This window comes from Pseudonaja textilis, chromosome 10 (genome assembly GCF_049901715.1).
Source record: "Pseudonaja textilis isolate UNSWEBS1 chromosome 10, rPseTex1.2, whole genome shotgun sequence".
Classification (NCBI taxonomy): Eukaryota; Metazoa; Chordata; class Lepidosauria; order Squamata; family Elapidae; genus Pseudonaja; species Pseudonaja textilis.
The window spans coordinates 13,478,458-13,500,614 of NC_141999.1; the positions used below are offsets into that span (position 1 = coordinate 13,478,458).

General features: G+C 34.7%; 1 protein-coding gene across 50 annotated transcripts in view; it reads left to right on the plus strand.

The window, feature by feature from the left end:
• EPB41 (erythrocyte membrane protein band 4.1) overlaps positions 1 to 22,157 on the plus strand; it is a 105,385-nt gene that overhangs the window by 46,952 nt on the left and 36,276 nt on the right. For 28 of the 50 annotated variants that reach the window (XM_087939754.1, XM_087939794.1, XM_087939758.1 and 25 more), the window contains exons 2-12: positions 6,789 to 7,245; positions 8,106 to 8,339; positions 11,065 to 11,169; positions 11,791 to 11,833; positions 14,066 to 14,141; positions 14,916 to 15,134; positions 15,469 to 15,556; positions 18,055 to 18,207; positions 19,322 to 19,419; positions 21,072 to 21,244; positions 21,842 to 21,958. In XM_087939754.1, the coding sequence (XP_087795880.1) occupies positions 6,789 to 7,245; positions 8,106 to 8,339; positions 11,065 to 11,169; positions 11,791 to 11,833; positions 14,066 to 14,141; positions 14,916 to 15,134; positions 15,469 to 15,556; positions 18,055 to 18,207; positions 19,322 to 19,419; positions 21,072 to 21,244; positions 21,842 to 21,958 (1,763 nt within the window). Of the gene's footprint in view, positions 1 to 3,062; positions 3,260 to 6,788; positions 7,246 to 8,105; positions 8,340 to 11,064; positions 11,170 to 11,790; positions 11,834 to 14,065; positions 14,142 to 14,915; positions 15,135 to 15,468; positions 15,557 to 18,054; positions 18,208 to 19,321; positions 19,420 to 21,071; positions 21,245 to 21,841; positions 21,959 to 22,157 lie in introns of all 50 variants that reach the window. The other 22 variants (XM_087939771.1, XM_087939772.1, XM_087939786.1 and 19 more) reach the window with 4 other exon arrangements.

Here is a 22,157-nt window from a genome sequence, read left to right on the forward strand (position 1 = left end):
GCCAAAGAGACAAATGATAGACTTAAATTTGATAGCATTTAGTGTTAACATATGATACAACTATGAAATACAATTTAGTTGCATTTATTCATACTCTAGTAACATATTTTGACTATTTCAGTGTGTTACAGTAAGTAATTGGAGAGCATCTGAAAACATCAGTTGGTACAAACTGACTTTCTAACCGGATCACAATGCAGTGGTGAAGTTGCTCCAATATTTACACTTTGGTACTGGTTGTCAATTATTTACCAGATTTGATTGAATGTGTTCGTTGTAATCTTTACTGTATTTGCTGCCCTTAGGAACATACTACCAACTACTTTTAGAATGGGTGTCAAGTTACATCGTTAATGTAGGTAGTCCTCGGCTTACATTCAAAATTGAGCCCAGAATTTCTGTTGCTAAGCAAGAAAATTGTTAACTGAATGTTTCTCCATTTTACAGCCTTGTACAGGTGTTAAGTGAATCTGGCTTCCCATTTACTTTGCTTGTCAGAGCTTGTAGAAGGTGATCACATGACCTGGGTTACTGCAACCAACATAAATACACGCCACTTGCCAAGCATATGAATTTTGATCATGGGAATGCTGCAGTGGTCGAAAAAAAGGGTCATAGATCGCTTTTTTCAGTGCTATGATAATTTTAAATGGTCATTAAATAAATGGTTGAGGACTACCTGTCACGGTATATATTTTCATATATCTTGTTTTGGTTTTTCATGTCCCATGTTTTTAATTAGTAAATTGTAGTTGTGGATTTATTTTAACTTTTTGATACATCTTAGCAATTTGAAGAAAGTAGTATTGAATTTAAGTCACATTGATTTTCAGTCTCAGTAGTCTTGATGAATGCCTATCTCAGATTGTGGTCAGAGGTTTTGGAATGTTTTAGACATTCATGTACTTCAGTAACTCAGTGCAACTTGTCTAAGAGTTACTGTTTGACATGATGCTGCCACTGTCTCATGAATTATTCCTAGCACATTCATTCTTTCAGTATGTATTTCTTATCAAGTCTTTGGAGAGCAGATAGGCTACCTACTTAGAAGAAGCAGTAATGATAATCCAGCTTTCTAAGCAAACAATTCTTTAGTACTAACTAGAAGAGAAAAACTGGCAACCTATGAGGAAATTACTTTGTTATTCTGGTGAAATGGAAATAAAGGGTTAACTGGCTAATCATTAGGCAGGCGGAATGCTAAGGGAATTCAGAGAAATACAGTTGACTATTTGACATAATAAAAAGGAAAGAAAAGGAGATAACCATTATAGTTTTATAAATAAGTAAAATGAGGTTTTGATTGTAAAGTTCTTAAAACTGCATATATTCTGCATTTCTTTCATACAGTGTTATTGTTAAATTACACTTTAATAATCGTATGTCCCTCTGGCAAAATGAAAGGCAGGATATAATTCAGTTCTCCCCTTAAAAACTCCCCTGGTATACAATATCTTTGTCATTTTGGGGTACCAGTACTGAGATTTTCAAGTATTTTCTCACAAAGTAAACTTATGTGAACAGACCTGGTTCATAGAATTGCCAAGAATCAGACATATAGATAACATCATCACCTGTGTTCTTAGGATCTTACTGAAGAAAAGAGTTCTGAGCTGTGAAGTTCGTTTGCTTATTTATTAAATTTGTTATTCACTACAAAGAACTCTGGCTTATAGCATCATTCATAAGTGGTTCAATTCTTTTCTATGATGTTAGGAGCAAATTTTAAAGATAACCCAAATATTTCCTTGATTATGCAAATATTATTAAAATTTATATAAATGATATATTTATATTAGAAAGGTTAGGGGATTACTGATCCCTTGTTTAAACCATGAATGATCAGAAATAGTAGAGAATTTTAAAAATCTGAATGATAGGAAGCAGTTCTTGGATAAATTAATTAATAACAATAATGCTTTGTTATGAAATGAGGATAATTGACCATTGATACAATAATTTTTATCAGTGCTAAACCACTTAACAGATAGTACTTGAACTTACAATCATTCATCTAACAACTGTTCAAAGTTACAATAACACTGAAAAAGTGACTTATCTGTTGCAGCAACCCCTGTCTTGTGATTGGATGTTCGACAACCAATTTGTATTTATGATAGTTGCAGCATCCTGGGTTCATATAATCTCCATTTATATCAGCTGAAGTCACATGATGCTTGCTTAGCAACTGCATTGCTTTAGAACAAATTTTCTAGTCCCACTTTTTGTAAGTTGAGGACTACTTCTAGTCGGCCCGGTGGTTGGGGACCCCTGTACTATAAAACAAGTAGTCTTGCTGTTAGCAACTAATTTATGTGCGTGTTGATCAGGGGTGGGATCCTACTGCATAACAACTGGTTCGGTGTCAGCTACTCTTTGGAACTACCAGTTCTATAGAACAGGGCCAAACCAGTAGAATCCCACCTCTGGTGTTGCTCATTTGTCTATATCAAAGGTCTTCAAACTTGGCAAGTTTAAGACCTGTGGACTTCAACTCCCAGAATTCCTGAGCTAACATGACTGGATGAGGAATTCTGAGAGTTGAAGTCCACAGGTCTTAAAGCTGTGAAGCTGGTCTATATGTTATGCTTCTAGGTTAACTACCTAGTCATTATAAGGTTAAGGTTCCAAAACTATATTCTAGGAAATACAGCTGGGACCAGAATTTTTGTTGCTAAGCAAGGCACAGTTGTTAAAGTGGATTGTGCCTGATTTTATGACCCATTTGTCACATTGTTAAATGAATCGCTGCAGTTGTTAGGTGGATCATATGATTGTTAAGTGAATCCTGCTCCTGCCATTGACTGCTTATTGGAAGCCAGCTGGGATTTCACAAATAATGATCACATGGCCTCTCTGTTATATTAGATCCTAAATAGCCATAAATAGGTGTTTAATAGAGCCTGATAAATGAATAATAGAAATTATTTTGTGTTCTATAATATGTTGATTAAATATAGAATCAGTTTAATGTCATGGTTAAAGCATCAAGCTAGAAACCAAGAGATGTGAGTTTACACACAAAGCCAATAACTTCGAGCTGGTCATTTTCTCAGGACTAGGAAGGAGGCAGACTGCTTCTGAAAAACCTTGCCAAGAAAACCACAGGAACTTGTCCAGGCAGTCTCCCAAGAATTGGACACAATCAGAAGAAAAATCTTTGTATACTGTTGTACATTTTCTTTGTGAATTATCAGCTTCAAAGATAAACATAATTGTGTTGCTTCATCAGAAATGGGTGTGGTCTAACATTTCAAAGGTTAGGCATATTTTTACTTCCTGTTGTCTTTGCTACATTAATTGTTATGTTTAATACTCAGAGGCTAGTTTTCTGAATCTTAATTCAGTAGAACATGTTTAAATTAGTTAACCTGAGGGACAACTAGAAAACAAATGAAGCTGCTTTCGTTCTACTTTCTAGCATAACTAGGAAAAAATCACAAGCATAGTACAATATATGCTATTGAATATAAAATAGCCCAATTCTGATTGGATTACTTTTTATATAAATTTTTTTTATCCTTTAAGAACCACAGAATTTTTTTATTTTCTTGAAAGATCTGTACAGTAATAAAAATGTACTTCATTATATTTTATATTAAATATGCAATATTATATGATCAGAGATGTTCAATATTTCATAAATGAGTATTTGTAATATATAATGAAGGAAGTGTAATAGAGTAACTGGCAGGAGCTGGTATTTTATTAAGGCATTCCTCATTAACCTGGCTTGCATTAAAAGAATACCAAAATGGAGAATCCAGAAGAATGGTAAGAACAAAGAGAAATACATTACGGTGAACAACCTCCATCAAATCATCAAACCAAAGTTTACACTATCAAAACCTAGCATCTTGGCTATCGTGGCAAGAATATAGTACCTGCGATCCAGACTGAGATACTATTAGATTAATTAATATTAATATGGGTCATCATTGATGTTAGAGTGAGTGAAATTGAGGAACAATCAAGTTGCACATCACAAATACAGCAAAAACATTTCTTCAGATTCGCCTCTTTACATTAGCATCATTCATTCCATAATTATTTAATTTAAAGAAAAAGTATTTACCATTTTAAAATGGTAATGATCTAGTTTAGGAAGTTTGAAGTTCAGAAAAGAGTACAATAAGAACAGAATATACAGATAATCCTTGACTTAAGACCACAGTTTATGTTGCTAAGTGAGAAATTTGTTAAGTGAGTTTTACTCCATTTACAACTTTTCTTGCCACATTTGTTAAATGAATCACTGCAGTTGTTAACTTAGTAACATGGTTGTTAAATGAATTAGGCTTCCCTATTGACTTTGCTCATCAGAGGTTTGCAAAAGGTGATCACATGACCCCAGAACACTAACCATCGCAAATATGAAACAGTTGTCAAGCATCCATATGTAAATCACATGACCATGGGAATGATGCAATAGTCATAAGTGTGAAAAATGGTCTTAACTATTTTTCAGCGCCATTGTAACTTCAAACGATCACTAAATGAATGGTTGTAAGTCGAGGAGTACCTGTAGTGCATGTCTATCTCTGCATCTTTCAGGATTTTCCCTTATGTTTATTTGAAAGTGTTGTGATGTAATATATTTTTCAGGAAACCATGGAGACATTAATTCACTTAACTGGAACCTTAGGTGGAGTTTGTTTGAAAGATATATCATTAATACACCACACCACTATAAACAATTCTGCAAACAAACAGTTTTCCTCTGTCCATATTTAAAATGGGAAATATCCCCCCTCCCATTATGTTGTTTACTTTTTTGAAGAAAAAAAATATGGCTGTAGCTGCACGTAAGCACATATCTGGAAAATTAACATTGTCAACTAATGCAGTTGGAAGAGGTTAGAATTTTACTGAAGAATCAAATTGCAAATGTTTTTATTTGAAATATTTTTGAAAATTCCTTAATATTTAGTAAATCAACATTGAAACTTGCAGTTATTGTATAGTAAATCCTCCAGGTACTTTTACGGTAATCAAAAGAAATATATATTCCAATTTCAAGGCTAAAATATAAAATTTGAAAATTGCATTTTTACTCCCACTTAAGTAGCAATAGTTTAATTAGAAGCACATGGAGCTATTTAGTGCCTTATCTGGTGAAAAGGTTTCTCAGCTCCAGCTCAGGACTGAAATTTGGACTACATTTGTGAAACTTAAAACTTTAAAGATTTTATATAGGTGATTATTGTAATTTACAGTGTTATAACCCTTATCTTTTTTATAGTTATGCTAAACATGATATCACTTGATAAACTAGTTGCTTTCTAGAAAATCCTTTCTTTAGAAACTTGGAATATAATCTGTTTTCTTCTCTCTCCTGAAATATGTATAGTTTCATAAAGGTAGCATTGTAAAGCTCATTAGATTTCAGTAGTGTTCAGTATGATGGGATAAAAATACATTGCTTAAAGGCATAATTTATTTCGTAAAGGGAAAAAAGGGTTGTTTTGTTGAGCATTGTATATTTTATTTAGCTTTTATTGTTTGAAGTTCTGTAAAACAAGACAGGATATAGAGTAGTGGATAGAATGTTGGAGTTAGAATAGTACATAGAATAGTACAGGTGATACATATTTGCTCGCCTTTTTTATGGAACCAATTTCTATCTTCTGCCTTAATAGCCTTGATCCAAAAATGTTTTCTATTTTACATATGTTACAAGGTGTCCATGTAATTCCATCTAAGTAGCTGCAGAGGCCAATATAATATTTAATCTTTTTAGATTTTTAGGAGCCTTCAAGGCTAAGATATGGAAGTGAATGAACACCTGATCTTAAGTAACTGTTTTGATGATCTCCAAGTTTGCTCAAATTGTTTTGCATTTCTTTATTTGCAAATGGCTACTCTTCTTTCACTTTCTGGATTATGTTGTGTTTTCATATCACATTTTGATCTGGACTTGAAGCTTGAATGTGATTTTTAAAACATAATATCAATTATTATAATTTCTCCTCATCTACCGAATGTACTGAGTCTAATAGGAAAGAAGATGAAGGAAAGTGGCATTTCTTCTTTAGATATATTGATATGTATTTCTTCCAGAGACATAATTATTTTGGAATTTCCCCCCATCAAAGTTAGTAGGAAGAAAAAGTGATGGCAGAAATAAGATGGTCAGAAACATGCATAACTGCTTTTGTTGTATAATATTACTGCCCAAAATCTAATTTTATTGTTCGTAACATAGTTCAGTAGTTTTCAGATATTATATAAATAAGGATTCTCATGTGCATTAAGTTGTCTTTTGAGGAGTTCTGTTGGTGGTAAGAAATAGTGGGTCTTATAGAACACCCAATTTACATGTCTTTGATTAGCCTATTATGACTCTTCATTGTACTTTTAGTATACTCATTCCCCTAGGTGTTAGTGGCAGGTGAACCATCTTCAAGTAGACTGCTGTTTTGTTTTACCAGTAAGAAGCATTTAGAAAGCCTTGAGAGTAATCTATGTGGTACACAACAAAGTTCTCAAGGTTAATTTTGGCAATCTTGCTTAAGTTTTAAGTTTAGAATTTTGTATTGGATTTTATTTTTTGTACCTGGTGAACTGAATTTTGTAATCACCAAGAATTCATGTCCAGTGCATTAAAATATACAGCACACATTATCTTACTGAAATGATGCATGGGAAAATAAATTTTATGAATTATAAATGTTAGTATTTTTTTCTGGATTAAGAAAAATGAGGTAGCTATTTATGTAACATAAAATGTGATTTTGTATTAATATTTCATGTCTTCAGTTAAGTTTCTTTTATTTTTCTGCCACTAGAAACATGACAACTGAAAAGAGTTTAGTGGCAGAGTCTGAGACTCCTAAACAGCAGCCCCCAAAGGAGGAGGAGGTAGTTGCTGAAACTGATCCCCAGGAATCTTTTGTGGAGAAAGCACCCGAGGGGGATAATCCATCCAAGAAGAAGCTGAAAGCATCCAATGGTGACACACCCACCCAAGAGGACCAGAGTAAGAACAAAGAATGCAGTTCTGAAACTCGTGGCCTGTCACGCTTATTTTCATCACTCCTCAAGAGACCCAAATCTCAGGTATCAGAGGAAGAAGGCAACGGGGCAGGAACAAAAGAATTTGGTGAAGGACACGAGAAAGAGGCTGATATAGAAGCTGATCTCAATGAAGAGATTTTGCTGAAAGCCCCAATAGCAGCTCCTGAACCTGAACTTAAGACTGATCCATCTTTAGATCTTCACTCACTCAGCAGTGCAGAAACTCAGGTAAATATCATGTAAATGTAGTATTTTCTAGCTGCTTAGATTTCTAGGGAGATTCTTCCTAATATTGTGCATATGACTTTAATTTAATATAGTTTATTTAGTAACTTAGTTTAATATAACTAAAACAGAATATATTTTTAGTGGGACTTTCATGGATTTTATTCCCATGAAAATATAAATGCTCTATTACACCAATATTGAAAAAACTATATTGTCTTCCAGTTCCAATTCAAGGTGCACAAAGCCTCACAAAGCTTGTGTCAAAGATAGTTGCAGTTGTCCCCATCCTGTTTTAAATTCTGCCTTTAACATGGGTATGTCTTATCATCCACAAAATGTCTGCTTTTCCAGTGATCCAGCCATAATTGAAAACGAACTGCTTCTGGAGTTGAGGCATACCCCTCATTTGCATAGGGATTTTGGATACTTTTTATGCTGTTGCCTTATGGTTTTTACGGATTATGTGGGTGCCTCTTAGAGCCATTTGGCAGTAGGTAGCATGTAAAATAATTAGTCCAAGCTTTACAACTTAATTTTGAAGTTTATTTAACTAGGTTCAAGTTGGGAAGTGTTTCACACTTTTAAGGTATAATTTATGGACGATGTATTTTGTTACATTTAAAATTATATCGGAAACTAGCAGCTTTAAAGTAGCAATTCCCAGCATATGCATGTATCCTTTTATTTAAATAAATCTCCCTCCTCCCCCAATGCAGGTTGTAAATTTCAGCTAGTTTCCTGGTTTTAAAAAAGTTTCACTTATCAAGTATTTAAAGTAATAAACATTTATAAAATACAAACACAAACACATATTACAGGGAAATTTTTTTATTTATGTTAGAATATTTTAATGATTTCAGCCTGCCCAAGAGGATAGGAGAGAAGATCAGGACCAAGATCCAGAGAACATAGATCTTGAAATTAAGGAAGAAAAGGAGCAGGTGGAGTGTTCCAATACAGGTGAAAAAAAAGAAAACAAGGGAAAGGTGGAAAAAGAATTAAAAAGTGCTCCCAAAACTGTAAGAAGACCCCGAAATAGCATGCATTGCAAGATTACCTTACTGGATGATGCCATTTTTGAGTGTTCTGTAGACGTAAGTATATATGTTATTGATTGTTTGTCTGAATTGTAAACCTGTATTAAAACTAATATGGAGGGGGGGGGAATGTGATTGTCCTGATCCATTGTATCTTTTTGAAATGGTAGAACACCCTATTTTTCTCTATAGTAGCCTAAACAAATCTATCCTATCTTTAAATTACAAAGTTCATTTTTAAAAAATTGCACTCATAAAATAAGGAACTTATTTTATGAGGAATTAGTACTTTATAATTGGCCCCAGGAATCTGATTAGCTTTTTTTTTTTTTAGCAATCAGTGGGTTTTTATGTTTGATATGTTGTCAGGAATGAATGACATTGTGGGTAAGGTGAAGAGATTTGATATTGGTATGAGAGGAACTGATTGGAATATACAACAGGCATCTTTGACTCTTGCTAAAAACATAGTTGTTGCACCTTTAAAGTTATGAATAATAGAAGTTGCATGTGATACACCACCTTGTCCCTTTTGCTTGACTGTTATGTAGTAGATTGGGAATTAAGTACTACTATTCTTTTTAAAAGTTTACTGGTATATTGAGTCACTAATTAAACCTAAATGCATGTTTATGGCCAAGTTGTATTTCTGTAGCTGATTGAGCAAAATAGGTGTTTTAATTGACTTAACATGTTTTAGTCAGTATATGAATGTTACATTATTATAAAGGTGATATTAAAATATTGCTATTAATATTATTTTACCCAGTAGTTACTTTATGTGTGTGTACCTCTAAAGTGTAGTCTTTCATTCTACATGTAGAGAATGGAAGTTGAACAAAAATGCAAATTTTAGGGATTCTTTTTTCATACAGGAGGCTCAGGGTAAAATTGTGATTTCACTGCTTTGGATTCTACATTCCTTCTGTATCATCTTTGATTAAAGATCCTAGGTTGAAGTCCCTGGAGAACTGCTGCTAGCAGGGAAGACAACAGGCTGATGATATAAAGCAGCTTTTTATATCCTTTCAGCCTGACATCTGTTTGTGAGCTGGGAGGGAAAGGCTTGCTAATGCTTGAAGAAAAAAACCTCATCCATCAGTGCCTCAAGCAATGCTCCTATATTGATTTATAATCTTTAGGCTCTAGCAGAAACTTATAGTTTGGCCATCAGCCAAAATAATATTTTTGAAATTGTGGAGAGAAACAGATGAATTAAACCAGCCATAATTCAACTATCTGTTCTGTTCATTTAACTAACTTAGAGGATGGTGATTACTAGAATTTTCATGGGTTTGTTAACAAAATAGGCTGTGCCAGACAAATCATTTTTGTTTGGCTGGATTATTACATCCTTATTTCCCATGCCAATTTACAGTAGCAGTTGTGGAAATCCCAGTTGCCATTGTAAAGTGAATCCTGCAGAGTTGCAGCATCTGGGGGTCATATGCTTGCCATTTGCAACCTCTTGATAGCTTCTCCAATGACTGCTTCTTGGAAGCTAGTAGTGAAGATAATCACTGATTGTGAGATACTGTGAACATCAAGTGCGAGTAAGTTGCCAACTGCCCAACTCTACCCATGATTACTGAAACACTGTGGCATTGTGGAAGCCTAGTTGCAACTATGAGAATCTGCCTTAAGTGGCTCTTGTTCAGTTCTGTCATAACTTTGAATGGTCATTGAACGATGGTTGTTCCAACGAAGACTACCTAAAGTGTGCTTCGACTTCAGTTAGACATTTAATAAACTTGACCATATATATATTGACTGCCCATCTTACCACACGGTAACTCACTACAAGATTCACAATTGGTTGAATATCTACCTAACATAAGATGAAAGGTATGCAAAGTTAAGAGAATTGCTAACATTTCAGAAGATAGGATCAAGGTTCAGAAGGAACTGATATACTTGAACATTGAGCCCTGTCCAACAAAATGTTGCTCAGTGATAAAAAAATGTAAGATTTTGAACCTTAGTAAAGAAAACTAGGTGCACAGGTACAAAATGGATGGTACTTGGCCAAACAGTACTATTTGTGAGCAGAATTTGAATGTCTTGATAGATCATAAAATAAGCATGACCTAGTGGTGTGCTGCAGCTGTCAAAAGAGCCACTACAGTCTTGCTGTAGCATCAACAGAATTATAATGTCAACCATAGAATTGATTGCTCCACTCTACATTACACTGGTCAGACTGCACCAGTATAGTTGGAATGGAATTATCATTCTTATGACTTTGACGTGGTCAGACGGAATTTAAAATACTGTTTCCATTTTTTGTCACTACAATACAAGAAGAATACAGAGGAATTAGAATACAGAGAAAAGCAAGAAAGATAGGTGACAGGCTTAGACACTATATCCTAAGAAGAACTATTAAAATAATTGGATATGTTTAATTTAAAGAAGAGAAGTCTAAGAGGAAACATGACTGCAGCCTTCCAGTGCTTTAAAGAACTATCCAAGGGAGGAGAGTACAGCTAGTAAATGTTGAAATACTTGATTCTCAATTTTGTGGGTTTTTTTGTTTGTTTGTAAAGGGATATACTTGTATGCCTAGTTATATTTATTTAAGATTTGTTGTTTGTTTGTTTATCTCTTTCTTCTTCCCTCCTTCCCTATTTATATGTCCAAGATTAGAAATTTAGTCTTCACATCTCTTCAGCTTTCTGGCCATTTTTCATGTTTTTGTTTTTCCCCACTTAGGGCCAAAGCTAAAAATACATATTTACTATAATTATCTGTAATTCTCTAACTATTTGTATTTTTTCTACAGAAACATGCCAAAGGACAAGATCTTCTTAAGAAAGTATGTGATCACCTCAACCTTTTGGAAGAGGACTATTTTGGACTGGCCATATGGGATACCCCAACGTCTAAGGTAAGAAAACTTTACACAAAAATGTTCTTCCTAGGTCATTGGGGGGAAATTAATTTGCTTATTTTGGAGGGGTAGTAGGGAAGAAGTGAACTTTATCTGGAGAACAAATAGTAAAACGCATGCAACCTGACATTGCTAAATTTGTAGAAACTGGCTCTAACACAGAAAAATACTAAACTGCACATGGAAGGTCTTCTGGGTATATCAGTACCATGGACAGCACCTGCCTCCAGTGACTTCTGATATTTCTGAACAGGCCAATGTACATGCACATACTATATCTACGTATATAGATAGCTTATATAATGGGGAGTTTCAACTTGAAAACTAGAAATTTCAAGGCTTGTAAAATTATAATTCTGCAACAATTAATATTGATAGTCTTCATGTCTATGTATTTTTTATTTTGCTGTTTCTTTATTTTTCATTTTACTATTGGAAGAAGATTATTTAAGATACTTCCTGTTCATTAGTTTGACTATGTTAACATTTTAGTAATATGTGTAATTGTATTCTATAAACTGAGCTAGCTTTGTACTGTATTAATGCAGCAATAATACATTTTCACATTATGTTATTTTTCAACATTTCAAATGATAAATATTTACTGTTTTCATGTAGACATGGTTGGATGCTGCCAAAGAGATAAAAAAACAGGTTCATGGTAAGTGGATTAAGACTTTTTAATAAAGTGGTAGATATGTATAAATAAAAAGACAACTGAAACCAGATTCCTCAAACAAGTAGCTGTTAAAAAGGATTAGGGTGAAATGCATACAGATCATTCACACAGTCATCAAAAAGTGATGAAAAGAATCAGCAAATATATTAGAAAAATCTGCTTTGTAGTTTATTAATTACAGTAGCTTATTTCTTAAAACTGATTCTACTGTCAAGTATGTTCATTGTGCAGGTATATAATTGCATCATTGGGTTGGAATAAAACTTTCTGAAAATAATTGAAGGATAAAAGTAGTCCAATTCATACTTGTAGTTTAAGATTCACTAAAGCCCCAAATAGAATTTAATCTATGTTTATCCTTCCTTTCTTCCCTTCCTCCCTCCCTAATAAAGGGTGCAGAATAACAATTCAGAATTTAAATCATTTACATCTTAAAATTAACTTGCATCTATAATAAATCATGAGCTCACAATGCACTTGTAGCTTTGTCACTGGGTTCACCCATCACAAGATACCTGGCTTGTTTATTGTTGGCTTAGTTTATTGTGTGAATGCAACAGTTAAAGAGGCAGTTTCACAAATTGGACGGTTAGGCTTGTACACACAAACCGGAGCCTAATCAGAACTTGCTCTCATTCTATCTGGGCAAGTCAGCTGTCAGCTTGCCCAAAGAAAGCAGAAGAAACATGGTTTAGAACAAGCCCAGAGTGTGATATGTTAGGACTCTAACTGTATGTGCACATGGTTTCCATGTGCAAAGCTGAATTTCTATCAGTATTCATTTTTGCTGTGCCAGCTTTATACCCTTGCATTTTATTGAAGGAGACTAAAAGTTTGGATTTATAAGCTTGGATTTATTAGCTACTACTTATAGCAGTGGTCTGTAATAGACAGTCCTGTTTGGCACCCCACTTGCTCGGGATCAATTACTTCATCATTTACTATTCAGATATATACTCTGGTGTATAGATACCTAGCATATAATTTGCTATTGATGTTCAATAGGCTAATTAACCTATAATTAGGTGAGTCATTCTTGTCATGCTTTTTATATAAAGAAACAATTATTGCTACCCTCAGTTCTCTGAGTTCTTAGCTGTGCAGTTAATATATGAAAAGAGAGTGGCCAGTATTGGTACCCTTCAGAGTTATATTTAATTACCTTGGAAATAATACAATTACATCCCGGAGTTTTACCACACTTAAGTTGATTAATAATATTTTTTACTTCTTTGGATATTACTGGGGACCATTGGGGCAGAGGCACATCAGTCATGTAGCTGTTAGCATGAGAATCATAATACAAGGCTTGCAGATAGCATATGCAGGTATTGAAGGGAATATAGTGCATTTGGGTGACATTGTGGGAACAATTCGTCATAATATATCGGTGGTCTTTGACTTTGAAGCTTTGATTAGCTATGACCATTTTTTTTTCTTCTGACCAAGGAGTTTTCCCTCCTTTTCTGAGGAAACAGCACAGTTTTAGCATCCTGAGCAGCATGGTGGCCTAGAGGTGAAGATGCTCACTTCTCATTTGGAAGTTTGAGAGATCAATCCTAGGCAGTGACAGATGTTACCAGGGTGTAAAGAGAAAATATCTGCTGCAAACACCACGTAGGTGTCAGGAAGGGCAGCTGGCCAGTAAACACTCAGCTCCATTCAGTTGCCCCCATTCTGAATAAAGGGATTATAGGGTTGTAAAAAGAAAAAAAAAAGTACAGTTTTAGCAGCAATGTAGCATTTGTCATACTAGTTCTTGGAATGGTGACCCCTCCAATTTGGATTGGTCTTTTAATTTTCCTTACAAAAGATCGGAGTCTATAGTTAGCCGATGATATACATTTGGTTGACTCCTTGATGGTGATTTTGTTTTAACTATTAGGAATTGAAGTTGTGATATTACAGCTGGTAGGAATAGGATTAAGGTATGTTTTTTAAAGGCAGATAAATTCTAGGTCTGTTTTGCTGTAATTTATTTTTGGCCTATAATACAATGGAGAAATTTTGATTGTAATGTTTATGTTTATAATGTATTGCTTCTATATCTTCTGAATGAGTTATAGCAAAATTCGTAGAAATGAATTCTGCCAAGGAGGAATCTTCAGATCTTTTTCAGTGTCTGTTAGTCCTTCAATCAATTGATGATAAGAATGATAATTTAACAATTTGCCGACTATTGCAAATTAACCAAAAGTATCTCTTTAATTTCAGGTGGTCCATGGATTTTCACTTTCAATGTCAAATTTTATCCTCCAGACCCAGCACAATTAACAGAAGATATAACAAGGTTTGTGATATCCTTAAACCACTATTTCTTAACCTTGACAGCTTTAAAGATTTGTGAATTTCAACTCTTCCCTTAGCAGCATGCTGACTGGTGTATTCTGGGGATTGAAATCCACACATCTTAAAGTTTCTAAGATCAAGTAGCACAATCTTAAACTAATAGAAAATGCATTTCAAAGGTTTATTACTACAAAAAATAAGAAACATAAAATTAAAATACTTTATTTTTACTTATATAAATAAAATATATAAGAGGAGTTTTAACTAGTGCTCCTAAATCTGCAGGAAAAGATGTGATCAGGACACAATGATAAAGGAATAGGTAAAACAATTTAATGAGCCCATCAGTCTTTGGAAGACAGATATAGTGTTGGTTTAATGGTGAGCTTGGCTTCATTATACATGCCTTATTTGTCCTGTTTTTGTTTTTTTCTTGAGAGAATTATTTTATTTTTGTATTCTGACAATTCATCATCTGCAAATAACACAGAAGAAAATAATATTCTGCTACATAATGCTGATCTTGTGCTAGTTCCATAAGGTTCAGAGTGAGCAACTTTATCTTTTTTCATGCATATGCCAAAAACAAGTAATATTTGGTTTTAGGAAGCTTTTTTAAAAAACTGAAATAAAATCCATCTGGTGGGTTTTTTTAATTAGACAAGTTGAATTGTTTTAGTTGCAAGTGAAGAAGTGCTTTTGTAGTTCTAGTCATTGCTGAGTGTTGATGCAATTGAATCTTTGAACTCCTTGGTGTGGTGTTTGTGTTTTGCAGGTATTATTTGTGTCTCCAGCTAAGAAAAGATATTATTAATGGGCGGCTTCCTTGCTCCTTCGCTACGTTAGCTTTGCTGGGTTCTTATACAATCCAATCTGAGTTAGGAGACTATGATATAGATCTGCATGGTGCGGATTATGTCAGTGAATTTAAACTAGCCCCAAACCAGACAAAAGAACTAGAAGACAAGATCACAGAATTACATAAAACATACAAGTGAGTATTAAACCTGTCATTGATCAAGTGTTGTATAACCAATTAAACTAATGTGTGTGTTCGTGTAAATATGAATATCTTTAAAACATGGTTACGGTGACAATTATTGATATCACTCAGATTACAACATGTCATTATAACTGCCTCTGCAATTATTCTAGAAGTCAAAGTAAATTATTCTTGAAGATTAAAAATTAAAATAAACTTAATACGTTGGGTGAACTCAACTCATTGTGAACAAGTTTAATTACATTTTAATGGTTCATGGTTTCATGGACCCAGGACACCTTCTAAGTGCTGCTAAAATGCCATTTTGGAACATATTTGTTTATAGATCTATGAGTCCAGCTCAGGCTGATATGGAATTTCTTGAGAATGCTAAAAAGCTGTCAATGTATGGAGTTGATCTTCATCAAGCCAAGGTAAAAGAATATATTTGCTTATAATATTTCAAATTTTTATATGTCTTACTTCTATATCACACCCAATTGCAACTCTGGTTGATAAACATAGAACTAAAATCAAACAAATACAACGAGCAAAATAAGAAATTAAAAAAGGAAGTAGTGGTGACCAAAAGTCCGCCCAATTCCAATAACAAGATCAAACAACTTACTGCATTAGATTCACCTAACCTCCAGATTCCGTGTCTGAGGAAGAGGCCAGGTCTTCAAAAAATTTTAAAATACTAGCAGGGTTTAGGATTCTTTGAATTTGGGGTGTGTGGCATTCAAAAGAGCAGATGCTGTAACAGAGAAAGCTTGCTTCCTGAGACCCACCAGATGGCACTATTTAATAGGCAGGCCCCAGAGTATGGGAGATGGGAAGAATCTGTCTTTTAACACACTCTGAATTCCTGCGCACAATCTAACCATACTAATTCTAGCACCCATCTGTCTGTGATCTCGAGTGTTCTAAACAAAAAGAATGTAGAGCTAATTCAGAGAAGGATGGTTTCCCACTGGATGGAAACATTCTGAGCTTTGCCAGAAGAGATAGAATTGGCCCTTTCCATAATGCTGTTTTGTTTTTATGATGCTTCATGTACAAGCCGTGAAACCCTGGATTAAATTTAGGAACTTTAGGGAGGGATTTTGCCTTTGGTGAAAACACTGAAAAACGACTTGACAATTGTGAAGAGAGAGCTTTTATTTTGGGGGGAATATGGTCGAATGAATGTATACAGTTGTGTCTGAAATTAAATTTATACTGTTGGATCAAGGCTAATATAATAAAAAAAAATGGAACATTTAATGGAAAACTGTATTTGAAGCATATTGAAGAGAATTTGTCAAAAGAACAGTCTATCGAAGAATTAAAAATAACTAATGCAGAGGCCATGGATAGGGTCAAGCATTTTTAATGTGAAGAAGACTTCTGATGAGGAATGGTGCACTAGCACATCTCTGAACAAGAAGAGATGACATCATGACTATGACTGAAGTACTGGTGAATAGACTGGTACCATGGAACCTCTCTGGATAAGGGGAGGAGGAGAGATAGCCTGCTTGGGAGGAATCCACAGAAAAGTGATTTCTTGTGGATTTGAGCACTGGGAAACAAAAGAAAGGCAACACACTCAACTACCGTGGAGCCTTGTAAAGGTTTACCTATTTGTCTTAAGAGTATTAGAGATAAAAAAAACTACAAGTTTGCAAAGCTACCTGTTGAATTTTATCTTCTTTCCAGAATAAAAAAGTTAACTATGAGCTTAGAATTTAAAGGATTTGAAATAAGGAAAGCAAAATAAGACTTTAATCTAAAAGCATTATAAATGAAATAAGGGACCAGACAAATTTGGATTATTAGAAGTTTTGCTATAAGGTTTTGGAAATAATTATAAAAAAATAACTCCTTTGTTGAAACTAAATTGTGCAACCTACCTTAAGTCGCAACAGAAATGGGAGACTTTATGATTTTAGAAATTGGGCTAGAGGGGATTAAAGATTCTAGACATAAAGGAAAAAGAATAAAGTGAGACAAAATAACAGAAAATAGTATGACATTAGAAATACCCCAGGTAGTGGCTAACCTTTTTGGGCTCCTATGCCAAAAATTGTGAGCGTATCAGCATGCCTGAACTCGCGTGCCAACACCCAGAATGCAATGTGCACCTCCTCCCCACCCCCACCCTGGCCATGTGTGCGCAATCCCCACCACCACCCCCTTACTTGCACTGTGCCTCACAGCTGATTTTTCAGCTGGTTTAAGGCCTTTTTTGGCCTCCTGGAGGCTTGGGAAAAGCCTCTGCAAGGCTTCTCAGGCCAAATTATAGGCCTGTTTCGTCAAGTCCAGTAGCCTTGCAAAAGTTTTTTCCAAGCCTCTGGGAGGCCGAAAAAGGCCTCAAACCAACCGGAAAAAAAATCAGCTGTGAGGCATGGGCATGTGCAGTGAGGTAACTTTGCCTGCGGCACGCATGCCATAAGTTCACCATCATGGCCCCAGGAGATATTTCGGCATAAAACTAGCTGTTAAAATATCAGCAATGATTTCTGCCTCTATGGATTTAGTAGTTAGATAATTCATTTGAGTGAATTAAAGATCAAGATTGCTAGAAGCCAAAGGAAGGAGTAAAAAGTTGGTTTGTTCAACCAAAATTAAACTAAGACATGTTTTTATAAAATGGGTATCCTTACAGAGTTTTTGCTGACATCAGGATTGAATTGTTAATGATTTATGGATTTTGAGAATCACCAACTATGTTTGTACTTGTAATGAAGACTGAAAGTCACTTTTTAAATATTTTTTTCTTACCCTTTCCTTTTTTTATCTCTTCCACTTTCTCTTTTTTCTGACTTTAGTTTGTATGATCTTTTATTGCCCACAACAATCTGAGTCTTTTAATTTTTTAATGTTGAAATATTAATGTTTTCAGTGTTGAAATAACATGAATATTATATGCTATTTTCTTTTTTCATAGGACTTGGAAGGTGTAGACATCACTCTAGGAGTCTGTTCCAGTGGTCTTCTTGTCTACAAAGATAAATTGAGAATCAACCGTTTTCCTTGGCCCAAAGTGTTGAAGATTTCTTACAAGCGCAGCAGCTTTTTTATCAAGATCCGGCCTGGTGAGGTAGGCTATGGAGTCATTTTATTTTAGTTCTAATTGAATGCATTTGTCTTCTTATCTTTGGGAAATATTAAGGATAAACTGTTTTTCAAATAACAACTGAATCTGGATAGTGAACAAAAGTCTATCCACAATCATGCATAACTGACTTACTTCCTTTGAGACTTCTTATGAGCAATTGTCTTTGGGCTTGGATTGAATAATGCAGATGGTTTGAACGTGGCTTTGTTGATTAGAAGCACCTATTACGCTGTGTTGCATTTTATGTTAGACATGCACCAATCTATATCAATGAACACGTCTCGGGTGAATTCAGAGTTCTCTCTCTCTCTAATGTAGATATTGCTATTATATCATTTTTGAAGAGTAAAAATCCATTTTAGATTCAGATATATGTTTATGATATACATATTTCTGTTATAATAGCATATTTTACCAGTAAATCTGCACTTGTCAGCATTTAAAAAACATGTCATCTTGTATTGAAATTTGACCAAGTCATGCTGTGATTTTAATGTAAAACCATACTGCATTTTTTTGCTTTGGGAAAATGCTTTTTAAGAATGGAAGTTTGTAATCATTTCAATTAGGTTTGTATCTATTTTAATCTAGTGAAAGGAGCAACTTTTCATAAGTTATTTGATTTGCTAAATGGTAAGAATGCAGTATCCAATTTGCTATAACAATAGCTACATTATGCAATCAAACCATTATAGTTTCAATGCAGCCACATAGTTGAAAGTTTTTAAAAATTATTTTTAGGATTTTACCTTATTTTCTATATTTTTACTAATTTGCTTCCCCCCTCCTATTTTCCCCACAATCATAGTGTGAAGTGAGTTGAGCCAGGAAAGCATGACTGGGTCCCTTTCTTCCCTAGTTCATTTTTAAAAGTGTTTCCCCCTTGGTTTTTTTTTCATTTCCTTTGTAATTTGCTTTCTTTAGTTGATGATTGGGTAACTTTTTCAATAGCAGTTTAAATTAAATGAAATTTACTGGCTTTGATCAATGGTTATTTCTTTTTAAAAATCCAATGAAAATATTTTTTAAAATTTAATAATTTAATCCAGTGCATAACTTCTGTGCCAATTAAACTTACTCTTACTATTTTCCACAGCATGAACAATATGAAAGTACTATTGGATTCAAACTTCCTAGTTATCGAGCAGCTAAGAAATTGTGGAAAGTCTGTGTTGAACATCACACATTTTTCAGGTTTGCATTTGTATTTTTCATTGCTGGCTAATTAAGAAATGGTGTTTATAGGTGTACATCTCCTAAATCCACTTCTGATCTGAGCTAGATGAGAACAAGTGTGGTTTCCTACTTCAGACCTCCTTAGTCCTAATTGGCCAAAAGCTAATAGTAGCAGGTGGCTTTGATTTTCCAGTATTTGTCTCTGAAAGTAGGTCAAAATCATTAGCAAAGACTCTTCTTTTGTCCTCACAAGGGATGCACAACCTATCCCAAGCATGGAAGAGCTGGTATTGTTAGTCCTTCTCCTAACCAAGATACAAATAGGGTCAGTCCTCATTGACCACTTGTTCAATGGCCATTCAAACTTACAATGGTGCTAAACAAATAGCAATTAGAACTTAGTAGCCATTGTAGCACCCACGTGGTCATGTGATTGTGATCTGGGTATTTGGCTAACTCATGATTATGCCATTGCAGTTTCTGTCTGTCATGTGATCATGATTTGTGATCTTTCCCACCGGCTTAGGACTAGCAAAGTCAAGAGGGAAGCCAGCAGGAACTTTCAAGTCACTGTTACCTGAAGTCCTCACTTAGCAAGTTGTAGGTCCTCACTTAATGATGGCAACTGGACTGCTGACACACACACAAAATGAAATCATGTGATTTTTCAAGTATTAACATAATTAGGCAAACACTACCTGTATTTCAAATTTTGTCTATTTGTAGAATAAAATTGAACTTTTGTTACTAACAAGCAGTTGCTTCAGGCAGAAGTGGATTGAATGATGGTTGATGGCATAATAATGGGAAATAGTCAAGGACATTGGCTGCTAAGGGAAGAAAAACAGAAGTGCTGGGATGATCAGGAGGCTTGTTCTTTACTGCTGAGACCATAGTAGAAAGTAACAGGTGCAGAGGCCAGTACATTGGCAGCAGGTAGGGGGAGGAGCTCAAAGCTTTGAATAGCATACATTGTTCAAGCGTTATCTATATACGTAAATGAACAACTAAATGTAAACAATGGTGAGCACTATCTTAATTGTATCATTAATTTGTTGTATATAATGTTCCATTACTTCAGAATATAGTTTCTTTCTCTAAATAAGAAAGCTTTCACCAATCAGACCAAGTATCCTGTACAACCTAATCTGTTCTCTTGAGATTCTTAGTTCTTATATCAAACATTTCCCCCCTTCAGCTAAGCAAAGAAAACTGGAAAGTGGGGGTACTTTAAAATGTCTTGCCCAAAGCCCACAATTACATAATTTAATATAAATTGTGCTTATTTTATTAGGGGAAACTATAGTTCATGAGGAACTTAATGACAAATTCTCTTACTAAACCACTGAAGCCCCCAAAAATATCTTACAAATTGGAAAACAAGATTTTTTTGGGGGTGGTGGTGCAACAATCACATATCCTGCCTGAATGAAGAAAATCTCATTCAGATGTATATTTACCTTTAAAAAGCAGAGTGAATTCTGATCATTTGTTATCTCACAGCTTCACAGCCTTGGGGTTTCAATAGTTGTGAATGGCACTTATAAGTCAATAAAATAATGATACAATTAAGATAGTGCTCATCATTGAGTTGCAGTCATTTTATCTGCATTGGAAACATATCCTTGGGTTGTAAATGAATAACATTAGGATATGTATGTATCTTTTAGATTAACATCAACTGAAGCACTCCCCAAGAGCAGATTCTTGGTGCTGGGTTCTAAATTTCGCTACAGTGGCCGGACACAAGCTCAGACAAGGCAAGCTAGTGCCCTGATAGATCGGCCTGCACCACAGTTTGAACGAACAGCAAGTAAACGTGCTTCAAGAAGCCTTGATGGTGGTGAGTGCCCTAAACTTTTTCCTCTTTACTATAAGTTCCTGTCTTACGTTGGTTCTTTACAGATTCTACTGAGTTGGATTTCGGTAATATTTGCCCTACATGTGTAGTAGTAATTGATTTTTTAAAAAGTGGTATTGGATTTACATGGGAAGTTTGAAAAAATATAGAACTGAAAATGGGCATCTGATTCTTACCATACCCTGATTACCGCAACTCTGTTATTTTGTCATGTTCTTTGGGTCATGAGGAAATAACTTATAATTTCCTGAGTGGGTCATTGTATCTTCTGTTATGTAACGTGAATGCCTCAGGAAAAGACTTCCATGTTGGTGACATAACGTGAAGACAAACCATTTTAAAATGATCATAAAAGTAGCTTTTAAATCTTCCTTAAACTTAACAATGTTTTTTCTAATAGAGCTGCTAACAGTTTTGAATTTTAAGAACTATTTCAAATTTGGAGATAATTTTAACTGAAGCCAGCTGAATATAAAATTGAAGAAACCAACAAAGCAGTTGTATCCATACTAAAATTTAGCAACTTATTTTCTATATACAATGTTTTGTACATTCTTAACACATGCACAATTTCTTCAGCTAAACGTGGCTCTCAAAAAATTCAGTTCAAACTCGTAGAGGAGGAGAAGCAGGAGGATGTGGTGTTGGTTGGGGTTCCGGAATCAGAACCCCTGGAACAATTTCAGGAGAAGCCAGGTATCACTATGGGTAGCACTGATTCTTTCTCTGACCCTGTCTCTGCGGTGCTTTTTCTATCCTTTTGTGAGCTAAGACATCTTACCTAATTCTGAAAGGCTTCACATGTTCTTGGGTATATTTTTCCTCCCAGGAAATTCCCCCCCTCCCCCTCATAAAGGAATAAAACGAGTTCTTCAATGATTGGAACACAAAGCCC